The 19,988-nt window shown below is 45.0% G+C and overlaps 1 protein-coding gene across 3 annotated transcripts in view; it reads right to left on the reverse strand.

The window, feature by feature from the left end:
• Positions 1 to 19,988, reverse strand: part of LOC134207779 (mucin-5AC) — a 76,135-nt gene that overhangs the window by 14,266 nt on the left and 41,881 nt on the right. For 2 of the 3 annotated variants that reach the window (XM_062683679.1, XM_062683678.1), the window contains exons 4-6: positions 8,868 to 9,665; positions 8,014 to 8,809; positions 6,482 to 7,177 (exon numbers count right to left, since the gene is read on the reverse strand). In XM_062683679.1, coding sequence (XP_062539663.1) covers positions 6,482 to 7,177; positions 8,014 to 8,809; positions 8,868 to 9,665 — 2,290 coding nt within the window. The remainder of the gene's footprint in view (positions 1 to 6,481; positions 7,178 to 8,013; positions 8,810 to 8,867; positions 9,666 to 19,988) is intronic. The other variant, XM_062683680.1, reaches the window with a different exon arrangement.

The following is a 19,988-nucleotide window of genomic DNA, read 5'->3' on the forward strand; positions in this document are numbered from 1 at the left end:
TTCTGAGCAGCATCCCACATCCCCTCCTAGGCCAGAGAGCTTCTCATGGCAATGAGACGTCGGCATAGCTTTTATCGTCAGTCTTGACGATAATCGCCTCACCTCTGAATTTGTGCTTACCACTGCCATTTGAAGGGGCGCACTCGTCTTCTCCTGGGCTTTACCCTTCTTAGCAGTGGCATGCACCCGCCTGCCGCACTCTTTGCGACCTGCTGCCGACTCCTCCTCGCCTTGTTGGGTTCTCGACCTCCCTCCAGTGAATGTCTTTCTCCCGGCGAGCTTCAGTGGTCTTCACTGGTAAAGGCACTGGTCTATCCATCTCTGTGGGGTCAGCATTCCGCTCGACCTTCTTCCGTCTCTTAGGAGCTCCTGATCTCTCGTTAGCTACCTTCAGGTCCGCATCCTGCGTGATATGACATAGCTTCGGGGTCGCCCATGTCACGGTCATTCGCCTGCGAAGTTACGTGGTCTGGCTCTCCGCCAGCCGTTTTTCTTCGGCAAGGAGACGAATTCTCGATTCGGCCTCCTCTCTGGCCTTCTTCGCCTGGCTTTCCGCCAGCTTCCGCTCCTCAGTAAGTGTGCAGATTTCGCGCTCCGCATCCTTGGCATCCATGGCAGGGTAGGTATTTTTTTTCTTTTCTTGAGCAAGGGTAAACGGAAATCTGCAACCAGACACCTGAGGAGGTAACTCAGGTAGTGTGGGGATGGGTATGTCATGTAACTCTTACCCGACCCACTAAAACCAAAACCCTTTCGCCAGTTCGTACCCCCGGCCCGCAATTAAGCAATACATCAAGGGGGACTATTGAGAACGCTCACGCCTATGCTAACGCACTTGACGTTAATACACACAACATCGACTTCAAGGGTGGCTACCTCACCACCCGTCGATCGCAAGCTATGATAGTAACCTAGCGGTCCGTATCATAATCTCACGTTGGAGACGAGCACCCCGACAACAACCACCGCGCATGAACCGCAAATGACCTCTATATCTACATACTGAGGTCCCCGCAGCCCACCCGCGACATGTTGGTTGTCGGGGTGAGCAAAGTGATCACTGCGTCTACGACGATGACACTACGATCGACTTTTGACCAGCGCCCGTGTCGTATATCAGCACCCTGTTCTGAAAAAAACTTTTCAGTATTCTGCACAGGTAATCCGGAACTCTCAATCGGTGCAGGGAGTCAGCAATTGCTGTCCAGAAGTGATGAATTTCTTATATTTTTGAAAAAATCACTATAATAAAGAAATTTAAAAAAAATGCTGCCCAGCTAGCATTGTTAAACGCGTTTTTTACATCAAGTGTAATCAACGCGCAGTACCTAATACCTCTTCTGTTTAAACCTCTCGCTAATTTGGCCGTATCCGTTACCGCTCGAATTGCTTCGATGGTAGAACGGCCCTTACGGAAGCCATACTGATTGCTGGATAAGCCACCAGCACACTCTGTATAAGCCGACAATCTATTCAGGATGACCCTCTCTAGCAGCTTCCCAGCTGTATTGGGTAGGCAATTGGTCTGTATGCCGAAGAGTCCCCTGGCTGTTTGCTAGGCTTAGGTAATAGCACCAATTTCTACCGTTTCCATCGATCTGGGAAGTTTCCTTCGTCCATGCATCTCTGGAGGCAGCTCCTGAACATATCTGGATCGGCAAGTATGGCGTGTTTAAGGGCCAGGTTTGGAATACCATCCAGGCCTGGCGAATTATTGAGCTTAAGTTTTCTTGCGGCTACGATAAGCTCTTCGTTAGTCACTAGCGGTACCACGTCAACTGACTCGTACGGTGTAGCGGGCCAGTCCGATGGTTCATGTCTCGGAAACAATCCTTCTACTATTCCGGCTAACATCTCTGGGGATCTTTCAGAAGATGTGCTATTGGTCCTAGACATCACTATCCTGTATCCTCCTCCCCATGGGGTGTCATTCGCCATCCTGCACAGCTGTTCTAAGCAGACTCGCTTGCTACATTTAATCTCGTAGTTCAGAGCTCTGTTCGCTGTCTGGAATACCCCACGTCTATCGAATCGCTCAGCGTCCATTCTAGCACGTCGCAACCTTCTTTTAGCTCTAAGACAGTTTCTACGAAGATCTGGAATAGTGTCAGACCACCAGTACACTGGTTGTCGATTACCTGGGGGCTGGGTCTTCCTTGGCATCGCTATATCACAGGCACGTGTTAGTACCTCCGTCAGTTCGTTACCGCTCAGTCCTGTAGTCCTACTTTCCCAGCGCAGCGCCTCCTCCAACAGTTCTTGATTGAACTGTGAGGTGCGCCATCCGGGATCAGTTGCACCACCCCTTCTCGTCGTAGTTTTCCGGGTATACTCGACCATAAAACGTACCTCCTGATGGTCGCTAGAAGTATGACCCTCGTGGACCATCCATCCTGGTTCTTCAGTCCATCCTGCGCTGCAGAAGGTGACGTCGATACATGAATCACCGCTCGGTCCTCTAAACGTTGGCACTTGACCTTCGTTCAGCAGAACTACGTTCAATACCGCTAGTGACTCTAGCAGGATATAACCTCTAGTGTTAGTGAACCGGGAACCCCAGTCCACTGCCCACGCACTCCGTTTATCTTTGCTATGACAAAACCCTCATCGTCGGGAGAAGATATTATCTTCTGGATGGGGTATCGCCCACAAGTCCAGAATCCCACCATACCGGACTTGTCCGCAATCCAACTGCCGTTCCCAGCAAGGATGCGGTATGGGTCGGACAGCAAGGCAACATCAGCTTTACACTCGATAACCGACTGTTGTAGCAGCTCCGCACCTACGGCACAGCTTATTACGGTCAGGTTCCTCACAGTCATAGGACTTATGACCGTGGCCTGACACCTGTAACAGGCCTGATTGGGTTGGCTTGTGCTCAACGAGCACACCGACCAGTCCACCTTCAGTTTTACCTTATCCAGCACCTTCTTGGCCTCGGCTATAGGTACTTGGAATGAGGCAACCTGCATTCCCGTAAAGCCTTTGCGTAACCGAATCACGGATTCCTGGATCTCGAATTGCACTGCTCTTTCAGTGCGTCTACCAGGTCTTTCTTCTTCTTCTTATTGGCATTACATCCCCACACTGGGACAGAGCCGCCTCGCAGCTTAGTGTTTATTAAGCACTTCCACAGTTATTAACTGCGAGGTTTCTAAGCCAGGTTACCATTTTTGCATTTGTATATCATGAGGCTAACACGATGATACTTTCATGTCCAGGAAAGTCGAGACAATTTCCAATCCGAAAATTGCCTAGACCGGCACCGGGAATCAAACCCAGCCACCCTCAGCATGGTCTTGCTTTGTAGTCGCGCGTCTTACCGCACGGCTAAGGAGGGCCCCTACCAGGTCTTTGGCTTCGGTTATTTCATCCATGCCCTTGCACTGGATGTTCAAGACTGGGCACAGGGCTTTAACCTGAACCCCGTCACCCAGGACCTCCTCCGTCAACTTTTTATACTCGGAACTCTTCCGAGTAGCATCCCGCTTCAAAACGAAAACCATCTCGCCTTTGCGCGTTCTTCCGATGCAGTTGACATCCCCTCTTAGACTAAAGAGCTTCTCGGTGCCTCTCATAGTCTTTAGGACTTCGGCATAGCTTTTATCGTCAGTCTTGACAATAATCGCTTCGCCTCTGTCCTTCCGCTTGTCGCTGCCATTGGAAGGCGCACCCTTTTTCACACGGGCTCTACCCTTCTTAGCAGTGACCTGCTCCGCACCTTTGGTCGCACTCCTTGCGACCTGCTGACGACTTCGTTTCGCCTTTCTTGGATTCACGACCTCCGTCCATGGCAGGTCTTCCTCCCGGCGATCCTCTGGTATCATCCTTGGTGGAGGTACCATTTTCCTCTCGGTCTTATCCACTCTGACCTTCTCGACTGTCCGTTGCTCCGCTAATTGCGGAGTTGCTCGAGTTGCTCCGCTAATTGCCATACGCCGTTGAAGCTCTGCAGTCTGGCTCTCCGCCAGCTGCTTCCCCTCTGTAAGGAGCCGAATCTTCGATTCAGCCTCCATCGAGGCCTTCACCGCTTGGCTAACCGCCAACTCGTTCTCTTCAGTAAGAAGACGGATCTTGTGCTCCGCCTCCTTACTGGCTTCCAGCAATAACTTCCATTCCGACTTCGCCTCCACGACTAGAGCGCAGAGGGTCAGCCTGCTTCAAGTCCTTACTGTAATTCACCCGGTTGTCCAGGAAGGACATAATTACGTTCGATACGTCCGTAATCACTTTAATGGTCTGGACTCCATCATCGCCATGGTTGGTCATCACCGAGTTGATGACTTTGGTCAGAGTGGGGCCGTCCATTTTGACGTCGACCGGCACCTCGTCTGACCAACCACGGGCTGTTTTGTTTTGAGTGTGAGTGTAAGTGAGTGACGCACCACAAGAAAAAGATGAACAGATAGACTCGCTCTTGTTTTGTGACGCACACGCTCGGGTTTAATGATGCACAATGTAGTGAGTTTTGATGCTTATTTCTACTCCTCAAAAAAAATCTTGCTCTTGCTCATTTTCTACTCGGCGAGGAGTTTTTGGCAAGCCTGGGCCGCTGAGCACAACAGCACGAGAAGTGGTAGGCACTGCACAGAGGCGACCCAGGACGGGTTAATTCGATGTGAAGTGTCAGAGAGTGACAGACGAGAAGAATCATGCCAGAAGCCGGATGTTGGTGTCGGGTACCCGATCGAATAGAGATCGGTACAAGGAAGCAAGAGCAGCCGAAAAACGAACCCACCGCAGGAAGAAGAAAGAATATGAAGAACAAGTGATTAGCGAGGCGCAGAAAAAAATGGAGCAGAACGATATGCGGAGGTTTCATGAGTCTGTCAATGGCGTGCGGAGAAAGACAGCGCCATCTCCCGTCATGTGCAACAAGGGAATTTGCTGACAGATAAAACCGAAGTGGCTGTCAGGTGGAAGAAACAACGAGACTTTGTTGAATAGTGGAAATGGCGGTGCATCGGTGCATCGTACAGAATAAATATCAGCGACGATGGACAAGCTGTGGAATCGCCTACACTAGATGAGGTTAAAAAAGCTGTTAAAGAGCAGAAAAACAATAAGGCTGCGGGGAAGGACCAGCTCCCGGCTGAACTTCTCACACATGGCAGTGAGCAGCTTTATGAAATTCTGCACCATATTATGTCGAACATATGGGAAGACGTGGAAATGCCTGCTAGCTGGTTATGTCCCGTATTATGTTCAACAGATTGCGACCGCTTGAAAAGTCCTTCGTCGGCGAATACCAAGCAGGTTTTCGTGAGGGCCGATCAACGACGGATCAAATGTTTACCCTGAAACAAATCCTTAATAAATTCCAGTACAACTTGCAGACACATCATCTGTTTATTGATTTCAAGGCAACGTACGATTCAGTGAAACGGAATGAATTATGTCAAATTATGCTTGAACATGGTTTTCCGGCGAAACTGATACGGCTGATTCGTATAATGTTGGACGGATCGAAATCAAGTGTAAGGGTTGCGGATGAAATAACGACGTCATTTGTTACCTTAGATGGATTAAAGCAGGGTGATGCACTCTCGAATCTATTGTTCCTAGGATTTGCGGACGATATCGACATTATCGGGATTGATCGCCGTGCCGTGGAAGAGGCTTTTGTGCCTTTCAAGAGGAAGAGTTACGATCAATACCAGCAAAACGAAGCGCATGGTCGCTGGCAATTAACGTGGATTCATAGTGGTGGTAGTAGTGAAATGGTGCTGGATGGTGAAAAATTTGAATTGGTAGACGAATTTGTGTATCTTAGAACAATAGTGACGTGTGATAATGATGTTACCCGCGAGGTGAAAAGGCGTATTCCAGCTGCAAATAGGGCTTATTACGAACTTCATAACCAGCTTAAGTCCCGTAGTCTGCCGGACCCTGTTCCATCGTCAAGTGCGCTTCGCTTCCTTTTCCAGAACCGAGTATAGTTGACGGGCTACGACACTGACTCCTCTGATTATTGTTCGTTCTATCGCGGCTTTACCTTCTATTTCCTCCTCTATCTTCTTCCAGGTCTAATCGATAATCCATTGTTTTCTCTAAGTGCGTAGTTCGCTCAGATTATTCTAGCTGGTGGTGATGCCACCTTCCGGAATATCTGCAGCTCCAGTTTTTCCACGAAGAACCATTTCAATGTGGTTTCTTCCAGTAGACGAATCCGCGCAATGTGCAAGCGTATTTTGCCAATATGGAGGAGATGATCAGACGCGATATCGGCACTACGTTTACTCCGTACATCAAAGAGGTTCCGTTCCGTTTTCAGATGACGCAGATTACGTCTGCTTTTCAAAATTGTGATTTGATATTCAAGAATTTTCAACACAACTGAATGAAGTAATAACACATAAAATGAATTAGGAAAGGAAAGGAAATTGGAAAGGAATTTCGGATGATGAACTGGGATCGGTTGGGATTAGTGGGAAAACGAATGAATCCTAAACATTTTATTCTACTTAGCTAGCTCACATACCTCTTGCTGTACAGCCGGTTGTTCTGCGCCCGTGTCGCGCATTGCAACACTAATCCGGTTGGAGGGTGGCATCCTCCTGTACCAGCACCACTCGGAACCGTACCAGTTGCGGTTGTTGTGGTTGTTGTTGTCGTTGTTGCATTAGAAATAGAATTAGAACATGTCGTATTAGTAGTAGTGGTGGTGATGGCTGTTAACTGCTTTCCCCCTCGATCCGTATCCGCTGGTGGCGACTCGCTCGCAGAGCTACTGCTGGTGGTGCCGGTGGTAGCAGGTGGCACAGGAACTCCTTCGGCTGCCGTTGCCGAGGACGGTATTGGTTTGGGTGATGTTGCCGTCGCTTCTGCTTCGGTTGCTGTCGGGACGCGTTGATTGTGATGATGGGCGTTGTGATTGTTGTTGTTGTTGTTGGATGAGGCGATTTGATTCAAGAGATTATTGGCTTGCATATTTGCAGCGGTAGCACCAGCAGCAGCAGCGATTCGATCACTGTTGTTGTTGAGGGCGGTAGCATTGTTGTTGTTGTTGTTGGTTGTAGTTGTAGTGGTGGTGTTGTTGTTCGGATTAATTGCGGCAGCAGTGTTGCGGAATGGTTGAGATTTAGCACGAGTATGATGGTGGTGATGATGGTGATGATGATGGTAGTGATGCACGTGATTCAAATTAAAACGATTGTTAGCGATCGTTTCGTCATGACTGAAAATTTGGGTTAGGTCAAATGAATTGTGATCACCATGTTACCAAGAACCGTTGACCAATAGATAATGGTTATGGATAGCATAGCAAAAGAGAAGAAAAAGATTAAGAAACGGCGGAATTAGTTATTTTACCGAAATTGAAACCCACGACACTCGTAGCTCTTTTTACTAGCTTAAAGTTTTTAGAACGCCTAATTATGGAAAGAATAATTCCTATGGTGCAAACAAGTAGCTCATCATCTCAGTTTATTAGAAGTAAGCAAAGACAAGAGTAATATCCCGTCATAAACTTGGAGATCCTAAAAAAAGACAATATGTTGCATACCATAATTTGAACCAAAGTTTTCATACGGTGGAATTGTATCAAACGAATGTTGCGTTCGTTGTTATAAATTCTAGCACTGTCCTAAATAAAAATGACAAAATTTCAAGCAGTTTTACCAAAGAACAACGATCATAAAATGTTTATTCTACCTTAGGAAGAATATTTGATATGATATTATGCAATAAGGGTCATAAAAAGAGGTTAGAGTGTATTAGAATGTTAGGAGAAACATTCAATTCATTAATCTAACAGAATGCATGAATTTTGATAGCAGGAAGCGATGAGTGAAAGTGGTTTTTGGGACGAATTAGTTGTTAGTATTCACTAGCCTACTACTTTCCTTTCCAAAAATCACCAAACACCAATCTCAAGTTCAAAAGTTTCGTTTTTCCTACGCCAACCAACTTCAGCCCCATTCCAAACTCACTCATCACCATTGCAAGCAACTCCGAAACACTTTCAAAAGCTAGCAACTTCATCTTTTTAAAAACCTCACACGTATCACTTACCACTGCGTGATGACGTTGGCCGATCGGGACGGTCTCCTCCGCATGGCCTTGATCTGATTCAGCTTGTCACCCTGCGTCTGCTGCGACTGCTCCAACGCTATCAACCGGCTATCGCGCACCGTTTTGAACCGCCGGGTCACTGGAATGGTGGCACACTTCGCGTTCGCAGTTAAAGCCGGCGAATTCACTCCATCGACCACGTCCACGATCAAACCGGTGTTTCTCGTTCCGCCATCGAAGTTGTTGTTCAGGTTATTGCTCTGCTTCTGATCCTTTTCATCGTTCAACCGCATGGTGTCCACCTTGTGGGAAATCCCTCGGACGCGCTCCTTCAGCAGCATCTGCACCCGGTTGTTGTTGCAGCCTCCGGCGACCGTTGCAATCGGAACCTTGTTCGCGACTGGAGTGGTCGTCGTCGAGGAAGTCGCCGACGAAGACGCACTCGAGGACGATTCCGACGACGTCGAAGTCGAAAGGAACGTCCTTACCGTCACCACCGATGGATTCCGCTGGCTGACCTCGGTTTTATCTGCCGGTTCGCTTTGACAATCGTCGTACTGCTTAATACTGTAGATTCCGAACTCGTGCTTCGGAGTTCGGCTAATGGCCAACCGCTTCCGGTAGGCTACTCCCTCGTTCATCAGGTATGCCTCTTTGCTCAGCATCCACTGCTGCTGGTGCCCGATGACGGACCCCGGGCGACAAAGTCGCAGCCAAGCGATCGCTTCCAACGCGTTGAAATTGTAGTGCTTGGTGAGGTATGCTCCGATAAGGGTACCCGTGCGACCAAGTCCGGCTGTAAAAAAGAATTTATTTAGAATGTGACCCGGGAAACTTTTTTCACTCCAACTCACCTTTACAGTGCACCGCAATGGCCCCATCCGCCTGCTCGCAGATCGTCAGAAACTTCTTCAGTATGGCATCGTTCGGCGTGCTCCCGTCCACGAAGAACAGATCGTGATGGGTGAAGCCCGCATTGGTAAATCGCGCTGCGTCGTAGATCTTCACGTTAAGGCGGATGATCGTCGTCACGTTGTACTTTCGGAAGTACTCAAAATACGTCTCCGGTGAGTGGATGGGATAGCCGTTGTCCAGCCGGGACTTGCTGTGCGGCCCGCAGAACGCTAGAAACTTGTCCGGCACAATCCAGTTGAAGTCGCCATTCTCGACCCGTTCATAGTACTCGTACTGCTGGGCATCGAAGTCGTCGAACCGAAAGAAGCCGGCGTCCAGCGCTTTGGCAACGGCGTGGATACAGTCGTACAGCGATATCCGATAGCCGGAGTAGACGTAGGATGCGTCGCAGAATTTGGTATAGGTCAGGACGTTGCAGCCGGACGTCAGAGGTTTTAGGGCTTCGTCTGGGGTACGCTTCAGATAGATCACTGAGTAAGCTCCCATCAGATAGGCGGCGTTAAGCCGCTTGGACGCATCCACCGTGGTGTAGTGGACGATCTTTTTCTTGGCATGCTGCTGCGAACGGAGCTTTTCGTTAAGCAGTCGGCAGTACCGATAGAGCATGCAGATGTTCAGCGGGCCGAAGTCGTTGTAGAAGTTCTCGTACACCAGCTCGTCGTCGATGCTGAAGTAGTGGGTGTTGGACGTTCCCCGCGGCTTGAAGTCCTTCTTGAAGGCGACAAAGTAGAGGCGGTCTGTGGAGTAGATGAACGATTTGTTGGAGCATTAATTTCTTTAAATTCTTGGGGAAATTTGGCTTCAAGATGTTATAAGGATCATAAAATTGATCGTGAAATGTCTCCAAAACACCCTCCAGAATTTATACAAAAAACTTTCCCATTTAATTCCACATTAGGTTCCAGTATTTTTAAATTTACAGTTCCACAAAAAAAAATTCCAGGTCCCTGAGAAATCTCCCAAAAATGAGTTTTCCTCGGAAGTGTCCAATAGATTAAACTTCATGCAACCATAGACCGTCCTCTCCGAAAGCCGAATGACTAGCTCTACTATCCTCCCACATCCTCCACATACGGCCTGTTAAGGATAAACTTCTTCAGTAGTTTTTATAAAACAGATTGGTCTGTACCTGAGGTGTCTCCTTGTGGCTTGCTAGATTTCGGTAACAAGGCCAAACGATTTCTCTTCCATATATCCGATATTGTCCACTCCACCTGAACATGCCTGCCTCTAACACCATGTTCTATATCCCGTTCGGACCAACTGCTTTAACAACATTGCCACCGTCAGTAGTTCCTCTACCATCGGCTGCTCCTACCATCGCTGCTGGCGGCCAATAAGTTTAGCTGTGGTGCAGGAATAGTTATTCAATTATCGTTTTCAGCCTCGTTTGACATCGCTACGGAGGAGGCAGGGCTCCGTTTGTTTTAGCCATCGCTACCCAATATGTGTCTCCCCATGGATTCGTTTTGACGTTCAGGCACAGTCTTTCGAAGCAGGCTTTCTTGTCTTCTTTGATAGCCCTGTTTAAGGCCACCCAGATTCCGACATGTGCGACGCGACGCGACAGTGTAATTCGACAGCCTGTTGATTATGATTGTTATTCTTTTACGTGATTCGCGTCGCGTCGCATCGCTCATCGCGTTTACTCTGGCTTGTCCCTAAGAAGGAGGCTTCCAAGCATCTTGAAAGGAGGGTTTCGAGCCTCTTACAAGGAGGCTCCCAAACCACTTGAAAGGAAGTTCCCAAGTTTCTTGAAAGGAGGCTTCCGAGTCTCTTTAGAGAAGGTTCTCAAACCTCTTGAAAGGAGGCCCAGAACCTCTTAAAAGGAAGTTCACGAACCTATTGAAAGGAGGCTTCCAAGCCTGAAAAGGGGGCTTCCAAGTCTTTTGTAAGGAAGCCTCTGAGGCTCTTGAAAGGAGACTTTTGACCCTCTTACAAAAGGCTTCTGAGACTCGTGAAAGGTGGCTTCCGAGCTGCTTGAACGGAGGATCCTGAGCCTCTAGAAAGGAGACTTCCGAAACTCTTGAAAGAAGGTTTCGTAACCTTTTAAAATGTGGCTTCCGAGGCTCTTGAGAGGAGACTTAATAACCTCTTGAAAAAAGACTTCCGAACATCTTGAAAAGAGGAATTCGAGTTTCTTGAACGCTATTTGAAAGCAGGATTTGCAGCCTCTTGAATGGGGGCTTCGGATATTTTTGAAAGTAGTATTACGAACCGTTATGGAAAGGGCTTGATTCTAGTTCAGAAGCATTGTTTCCTTCAATGATTACTGCTATTTCTGAGTGAATTGGTCTTTCGGCCTCCTTAGTGGGACATAACACTAATCTGGATCCTGCCACTACCCAGTTCATGTTATCCTCGGAATGTGGTACGGTTCCGCCAGAATAGCGACCTTCGTGCTCGCTTCAGCTACCGACTGCCACAGCAACTGTTAGGCGGCCGCACAATGGTTGAGGATCATTTCATTTATTTAGTTAACATCGAAACAGATAACACTGAATCAACAATTTGACGCCACAATACACGGTTCGAGGCCGTATCTCTCCATCCTCGAATGCGCCCCACGCTCGCCAAGTCGTTTTGCACCTGGACTGCCCACCTTGCTCGCTGTGCTTCACGCCGTCTCGTACCTGCAGGATCGGAAGCGAACACCATATTTGCAGGGTTGGTATCCGGCATTCTTACAACATGCCCTGCCCATCGTACCCTTCTGGATACTTGGTTCGCCGTAGAGTTGGGCGAGCTCGTCGTTCATTCTTCGCCGCCACACACCGTCTTCTTGCACACCGCCAAAGATGGTCCTAAGCACCCGTCTTTCGAAAACTCCGAGTGCTTGCAAGTCCTCCTCGAGCATTGTCCATGTTTCATGTCCGTAGAGGACAACCGGTCTTATTAACGTCTTGTAATAGACACATTTGGTGCGGTGGCGAATCTTTTTCGACCGCAGTTTCTTCTGGAGCCCGTAGTAGGCCCGACTTCCACAGATGATGCGCCTTCGTATTTCACGACTAACGTTGTTGTCAGCCGTTAGCAAGGATCCGAGGTAGACGAATTCCTCGACCACCTCGAAGGTATCCCCGTCTATCGTAACACTGCTTCCCAGGCGGGCCCTGTCGCGCTCGGTTCCGCCCACAAGCATGTACTTTGTCTTTGATGCATTCACCACCAGTCCAACTTTTGTTGCTTCACGTTTCAGGCGGGTGTACAGTTCTGCCACCTTTGCAAATGTTCGGCCGACAATGCCCATGTTATCCGCAAAACAAATAAATTGACTGGATCTATTGAAAATCGTACCGCAGCTGTTACACCCGGCTCTACGCATAACACCTTCTGGCACAATGTCGAACAACATGCACGAAAGTCCATTACCTTGTCTTAGTCCCCGGCGCGATTCGAACGAACTGGAGTGTTCGCCCGAAATCTTCACACAGTTTTGCACACCATCCACCGTTGCTTTGATCAGTCGAATAAGCTTCCCAGGGAAGCTGTTCTCGTCCATAATTTTCCATAGCTCTACGCGGTCTATACTGTCAAATGCCGCCTTGAAATCAACGAACAGATGGTGCGTTGGGACCTGGTATTCACGGCATTTTTGAAGGATTTGCCGTACAGTGAAGATCTGGTCCGTTGTCGAGCGGCCGTCAACGAAGCCGGCTTGATAACTTCCCACGAACTCATTCACTAATGGTGACAGATGACGGAAGATGATTTGGGATATTCTCAAAGTTCTCACACTCCAGCTTGTCGCCTTTCTTGTAGATGGGGCATATAACTCCTTCCTTCCACTCCTTCGGTAGCTGTTCAGTCTCCCAGATTCTGACTATCAATTTGTGCAGGCAAGTGATTAGCTTTTCCGGGCCCATCTTAATGAGCGCAGCTCCGATACCATCCTTACCAGCTGCTTTATTGGTCTTTAGCTGTTGGATGATATCCTTAACTTCCCTCAAGGTGGGGGCTGGTTATCTTCCATCGTCCGCTGAACTGACGTAGTCATCTCCTCCGCTGCCTTGACTTTCACTGCCTTTACTCTCAGCGCCATTCAAATGTTCCTCGTAGTGCTTCTTCCACCTTTCGATCACCACACGTTCGTCCGTCAAGATGCTCTTGAGAGCGGCACAGCTGTTCCATCTCCTCGTACTCCGCTTCTTCCAGGCGGCGTTTCTTCTCCTGAAAAAGGTGGGTCTGCTGTCTCCGCTTTTGTCTAAAACGTTCAATGTTCTGCCGGGTACCTTGCTGCAGCGCCTTGTACTGCAGTACCTTACTGCCGGGTACCTTGCCGCCCGCGTTGCGTACTTCTCCTCCACAATCTGTCTGCACTCTTCGTCGAACCAATAGATCCGTCGACTTCGTCCCACATACCGAAACCCGTCGTTGTTCTCCGCTGCGTCGTTAATGGCTGCTTTGACTGTATTCCAGCAGTCCTCAAGAGGGGTCCCATCGAGCGCACCCTCTTCGGGCAACGCTGCCTAGAGATACTGCGCGTATGCAGTGGCGACATCAGGTTGCTTCAGTCGCTCTAGGTCGTACCGCGGCGGTCGTCGGTACCGAACATTTGTTGATGACGGATAGTTTTGGGCGCAGTTTCACCATCACCAGATAGTGGTCAGAGTCGATGTTAGCGCCACGATATGTCCTGACGTCGATAATGTCGGAGAAGTGCCGTCAGAACGTGGTCGATTTGTGATTCTGTCTGCAGTGGTGATCTCCAGGTGTACCGATACGGGAGGCTGTGTTGGAAGTAGGTGCTGCGAATGGCCATATTTTTGGAGGCGGCGAAATCAATTAGTCGTAGGTCGTTTTCGTTCGTCAGCCGGTGAGCGCTGAACTTTCCAATAGTCGGTCTAAACTCCTCCTCTTGGCCAACCTGAGCGTTCAAATCTCCTATGATGATTTTGACGTCGTGGCTTGGGCAGCTGTCGTACTCACGTTCCAGCTGCGCGTAGAATGCGTCCTTATCATCATCAGTGCTTCCGGAGTGTGGGCTATGGACGTTGATTATGCTGAAGTTGAAGAACAGGCCTTTGATATCCACAACCTGCACATCGGTATGGGATGTTGCCTCCAATTTGAATTTATGTGCGATCCACACTGCAAAAATAACCTCAACAATTGGTACATTTCTTTTCCATTTTTGGCCCTTCGTACAGGAGTTTGATGAAATACATACAATAGTATAATCATGATCAAATCGTTTGTCAGATATGGCCAGTGCTATCGGCAGGTGCCTTGCTACAATAGATGGTAGTATCATCATCATCATCAACAATTGGTACATTTCTATGGTGTAGACTGTAGAAACCCAGCACGCGTGCCGATTCTCCAGCTAGCACGTGATGCTTCCAAAGATGGTTTAAAATTGCAGATCCCTGCTATAAAATGTCCTTCAATGATCCTGAATCGACATCTACAGAATCTATTCCGTTTTACTAATCCTACATTTTTTCGGTTAACAATATCCAGACACCAATATCTGCAGATCGATCCAGATCGAAAATTGATAAAACTACTACTCCCTACTCCCAGTAAAAAATCGTCGTAGTCCATCAAATGATCAAAAATTCATCGGTTTTTCCTAGAACAAACGGATACATCCAGTGTGGAACGAAATAGTCCAAATACCAACTGTAAACGCATCTGGCTTAACGTAAAAAATCTCAGAAGGATTTCGTTCGGAATCCCAAAAGGATATAGATTTGGTATCCCTTAAACAGAAGCTGTACTCTGAAGTCCAAATTAAAGACGATGCGAAATGAGTTTTTGAAAAAGTAAAAAAAAAATTAACACTGTTTATACTCAAAAGCTAACAATACATCACTTACTTAACCCGACACGTGGATGATGAAAGAGACCGAGCTCCCGAGGTGCGAGCTCTATTATTAAGCTAAACTACTAACTAAGCATTCCTACACCTGTCTGAATGTTTGGCGTGATCCACCAGCAATGGTTTCTAACGCAAAAGTATTCCTTTCGAAAGTCTAAAAGGACTCCGTTTGAAAGTAAAGTCAAAAATAATTTCGTTCGGAAACCCAACAAGATTCCGTTTGGAAGCCCAAAAGAATTCTGTTTTGGAAGCCCAAGAGAATTCCGTCCAGAAACACTAAGAGATTCCTTTCGGAAGCCCAAATAAATCCGTTCGGAAACCCAGAGCACGGAACGGACTTCTTTTGGGTTTACAAACGGAGATTTTTTTGATCGGAACGGAGTTTTTTTGGCTTCCGGAAGGAACTCATCTGGGTTTTCAAATCAATTCCAGTTGCGCTTCGATGGGGAATCCCATAAGGGTTCTATTCGGAATCCCTTATCCAGAAGCAGAAAAAAATTGCGTTCAGAAGCCCAGAAGGCTTCAATCGAAAGCCCAAAAATATTCCTTTCGAAAGCCCAAAAGTATTCCGTTTGGAATTCTAAAAAAGTTTTGTTAAGAATCCCAACAAGATTCCGTTCGGAAGTCCAAAAGGATTTCATTCGGAAGCTCAGAGGAATTTCTTTCGATAGCCCAAAAGAATTTCGTTCAGATGCTCGAAGGAATTTCGTCCGTAAATGTTCGAAAGGGCAAAATAATTCCGTACGGAAGCCCAAAACGAATCCGTTCTCAGGTCCCAAAGGATTTCTGTTTAGAAGAAAAATGTCTGTAAAAGTCTGTAACTTTAAAAAAATCTGTATAATGCCTGTAATATGTATGATGTCTGTCTGCAAGACCAAATGTCTGTAAAAATGTAGACATGTCTGTACGTCTGGGGTCTGGCATTCCTGACTACAAAATCACAACAACAACAGTTAGAAAGAAAGTTGAATCATTTGTTTGAGAAACTGCATAAGTCCATTTTACACTATTTCGAGAAAACAACAAAAAACTGTTTTTTAACAAATTTGCACCGAATCTTTCGATTTCTTCGATACAGATCAATAGTTTTAGGCAAAACTGAACACCCTGGGGCACTTTCAGTGCAAAAAATGTAAGCAGTACTCCACAATTGCTCTTCAAAATTCGTGGACATATGTAGTTTCTCAAACAAACGAATTTTTTTTCATACATTCCTGAACAAAAAAATTTTTTTCGTATTTTTTGCCAGAATATATAAAAATCTCATTTTGGCCAAAAATGTTACATATGCAGTTTCTCAAACAAACGGTTCAGTTGTGTTCAAGGTTATGTTCAATCCAAAGTGCGATTCAAAGAGTGACCCTTTTGCCCCAGATCGTCAACAGTGCATTTAAATGCATTTTTTCGCTAAAAAAGGTGCCACAGCCTAGACCTGTGCGCCGCCGCCGCCGGTGATTTAACTCGCGCCGCCGCCACCGACGATTTTGGGTCGGCGCGCCGCCGATCATAATTTTGCCACGCCGATGACTAATCGCAATAAAAAATATCAATGAATTATTGGCCGTGGCTGATTTTCTACCCGCCGCTGTCACATCCAGGCGCTATAGTATATGCGCAACATAGCCAGCAAGAGTTAACCGCCAGAAATTTGTATGGCGAAAGTCATCTAACGCGGGTTTTCTCAAAATAAGAAACTTTTCATGAAAAACTATTTGGTACCGATTATGTAGGTAAATTATTGCAGTTTAGAAATTTCAAGTTAAGTTGCACAATAGTTTTTTGACAATATTTATTTTTTTATTTATTTAAATCAACTTATTTAATCAGCATCAGCAAAGCAAATATTGCTGTGCAAATATTACAAGCATCAGTTAAAAGCGCGTTGTCGCCTCGCTGCATAGTATTTAGTCAGATTATTTAGTTAAAACGTCAGGTATTTTCAAACATTACGAAAATTTAATTTAATTTTATTGACTTGAAATTATTTAATACTGTTTTGTAAAAGCCTTATTGTAAAATTCCTGGAATTTCTGAGAATATTCGAAGGAAGTATTGTTTAAACATTCATTTATGAATTTCTACGAAAATACTCCAGAAATTAGTTCGGAAGTAAATCAAGAAATTTATTTGATAATTCCTCCGAAAAGTTTCTTTTAAAAAACCTTATAAGATTATTTAGAAATTAGGAATTTGGGCATTCCTTTGGAGATTCCTTACAAAATTCATTAAGAATTTTCATTACGGATTTCTTCAGAAAATCCTTTACCCATTTCTTTCGAAAACTGCTTAAGGAATGCTTTCGGATTTTGTTCCACGAATTCCTACATTCTCCTTCGGAGACTCCTTGAGGAATTCCTTTGGAAGTTTCTTTAGCAATTCCTTCGGAAATTTCTTAAAAAATCCCTTAAATAAAGGTTTAGGGTCATTTGGCCGAATGTCGTTTGGCCGAATGCCATTTGGCCGAAAGGGTCATTTGGCCGCATGCCATTTGGCCGAATGCCGTTTGGCCGAATAGTTGAAATACGTTTCCTTATGAAGGAAGAAGGAATAAAGAAGAAGAAAGAAGAATTGTGCAGTAAGAGGGAAGAAGGAAGAAGGAAAGGGGCAGAAGGAAGAAGGAAGAAAGAAGAAGGAAAAGGAAGAAAGAAGAAGGAAGATGAAAAAAGGATGATAGAAAAAGGGAGAAGGAAGAAGGAAGAAGGAAGAAGGACGGAGGAAGAAGGAAGAAGGAAGAAGGAAGAAGGAAGAAGGAAGAAGGAAGAAGTAAGAAAGAAGAAGGAAGAAAGAAAGGGGCAGAAGGAAGAAAGAAGAAGGAAAAGGAAGAAAGAAGATGAAAAAAGGATGATAGAAAAAGGGAGAAGGAAGAAGGAAGAATCCGGAGACGAGCCAGCCTCGGGCTGAAAGTCTCCTTAATAAAGACAAAAAAAAAAGAAGGAAGAAGGAAGAAGGAAGAAGGAAGAAAGAAGAAGGAAGAAGAAAGAAGGAAGAAGGTAGAAGGAATAAGGAAGAAGGAATAAAAAAGGAAGAAGGAAGAAGAAAGAAGGAAGAAGGAAGAAGGAAGAAGAAAGAAGGAAGAAGGAGAAGGAAGAAGGAAGAAGGAAGAAAGAAGAAGGAAGAAGGAAGAAGGGAGAAGGAAGAAGGAAGAAGGAAGAGGAAGAAGGAAGAAGGAAGAAGGAAGAGGAAGAAGGAAGAGGAAGAAGGAAGAAGGAAGAAGGAAAAATAAAGAAGGAGGAAGAAGAAAGAAGAGAGAATAAAGAAGAATGAAAGAATAAGGAAGAAGGAAGAAGGAAGAAGAAAGAAGAAAGAAGGAAGTAGGGAGAAGAAAGAAGAAGGAAGAAGAAAGAAGGAAGAAAGTAGAAAGAAGATAGAGGATGGAAAAAAGAAGAAAGAAAAAGGAAGGAAGAAGGAAAAAGCAAGAAGGAGGAAGGAAGAAAGAAGAAGAAAGAAAAAGGAAGTAAAGAAGGACCACTCGTAAAATGAGGTCATTTTTTAACTATTCGGCCAAACGGCATTCGGCCAAACGACCCGTTCGGCCAAACGGCATTCGGCCAAACGGCATTCGGCCAAATGGCCTGACACCTAAAAAAAATCCATTCGTTTTTTTGATAATTTCTTCAGACATTTTTTGAGGATTTCTTCGGAAATTTTTCGTTTTAAAATTGTTTCAGCAATTATTTCATGAATCGCTGGAAAAAGAAATCTTCTAGATATCTATAAGGAATTCATTCAAAATTTGCCTAAGGAATTTCTTCAGAACTTCCAGCTATTCCTTTAAAACATTCTCCGGGAATTCTTCCGGAACTTCCTGCAGGAATTTCTTCGAAAATACCTTCATCTTTTAGTGTTTGTTGTTTATTTTTGGATTTTTTTTTTCGAAAATTCAATAAGTAACATCGCAAACAGCTTCATTTTCAATAAATTTCATAGGTTTTCCTGGGAGATCTACCGAAAAAAAATCTGGAGAAATCTCCGAAAAAAATTTCGAATAATCTTTTAAAGAAGTCCCTGGAGGAATATCCGAAGGAATTCTGGGCGGTAATTTTTTGATTATTTAGAAATAAAATTCTGGAGAAGTTCCCAAATAAATTTTTGGAGGCGTTTTTAAAGAATTTTGTGTTGGGTTTAGTGCAGGAATTTCCAAATAAATTGTTGAAGGCATTCCCAAAAAAGAGCCTGAACGGATATTCGAAAATAAATCCTAAATGAACTTAAAAAGTAAAGTAAAGTAAAGTTTTTGAAGGTAAAATACTTTCCTAAAGAATTCCAAAAGGAATTTCCAAATAAATCCAGAAAGGTATTTTTGAAGGATTTTATGATGGAATTTCCGACTTCTTAAAAGAAATAACGAAGAAATTCCCGATAGAATTTCAGAGAAAATGCCTTCTGGTATTTCTGATGTAATTACTACATTTATTCAAGAATTCCTTTGGAGTTTTTCCCAGTAATTTATTCGCAATTTCCTCCAGAGATTCCTTTGAAGATTCGTCCAGGAATTCCCTAGGAAATTGCCTTAAAAAGTTCTACAAATATTTCTCCGGAAACGAGTTCTAGAAAGTTCTTCGGAAATTCTTTCGGATATTCCTTAAAATTTACCTCAGGAATTACGTCAGAATTCCCTACACGTATTCCTTTGTTTAAGAAAACCATAGGAAATTTGTTAAGGTTTGGAAATTCCTTTGAAAATGTCGTAGAAAATTGCTTGTGGAATTTCTTCATAAAATCCTTTAGGAATTCTTTCGGATGTATCTTCCGAAAATCATCCGCAAATTGCTTTTGAAATATCGACGGAAAATATTTTAGAATTTCTCTGAAAATTCCTTCAGAAATTCATTTACAGATTCCTTCGGAAAAATGTTTAGTCTTTGAAAGTTTGCTTAGGAATTTCTTTGGAAATTAATATGGAGGATTATTTTAGGAATTCCTCCGGATTTTTTCTTTGACAAGTTCTTTGGCATCTTTTCCTGAAATTCCCATAGGAATTCTTTCCGAACTACCTTAAGTAATTCCTTGGGAATTTCTACGGGTAATCCTTTGAAAATTATTTGGTAACTTTAGGAAGAAGTTCTTGGTCATTTCCCTCAGTAATTCTGTCTCAAACCTATGTTACTAGTTTTTATGCAGGTTTCATAACACTCTTGAAGAGTAAATTATGGTCTTCAAGAGCGTTGTAAAACTTAAAATATTACTTGGGAACATTCTCCATTTCTTTTGATTTTTTCGGGAATCTCTTCAGAAA

The sequence above is a fragment of the Armigeres subalbatus genome, chromosome 1, assembly GCF_024139115.2.
Source record: "Armigeres subalbatus isolate Guangzhou_Male chromosome 1, GZ_Asu_2, whole genome shotgun sequence".
Lineage (NCBI taxonomy): Eukaryota > Metazoa > Arthropoda > Insecta > Diptera > Culicidae > Armigeres > Armigeres subalbatus.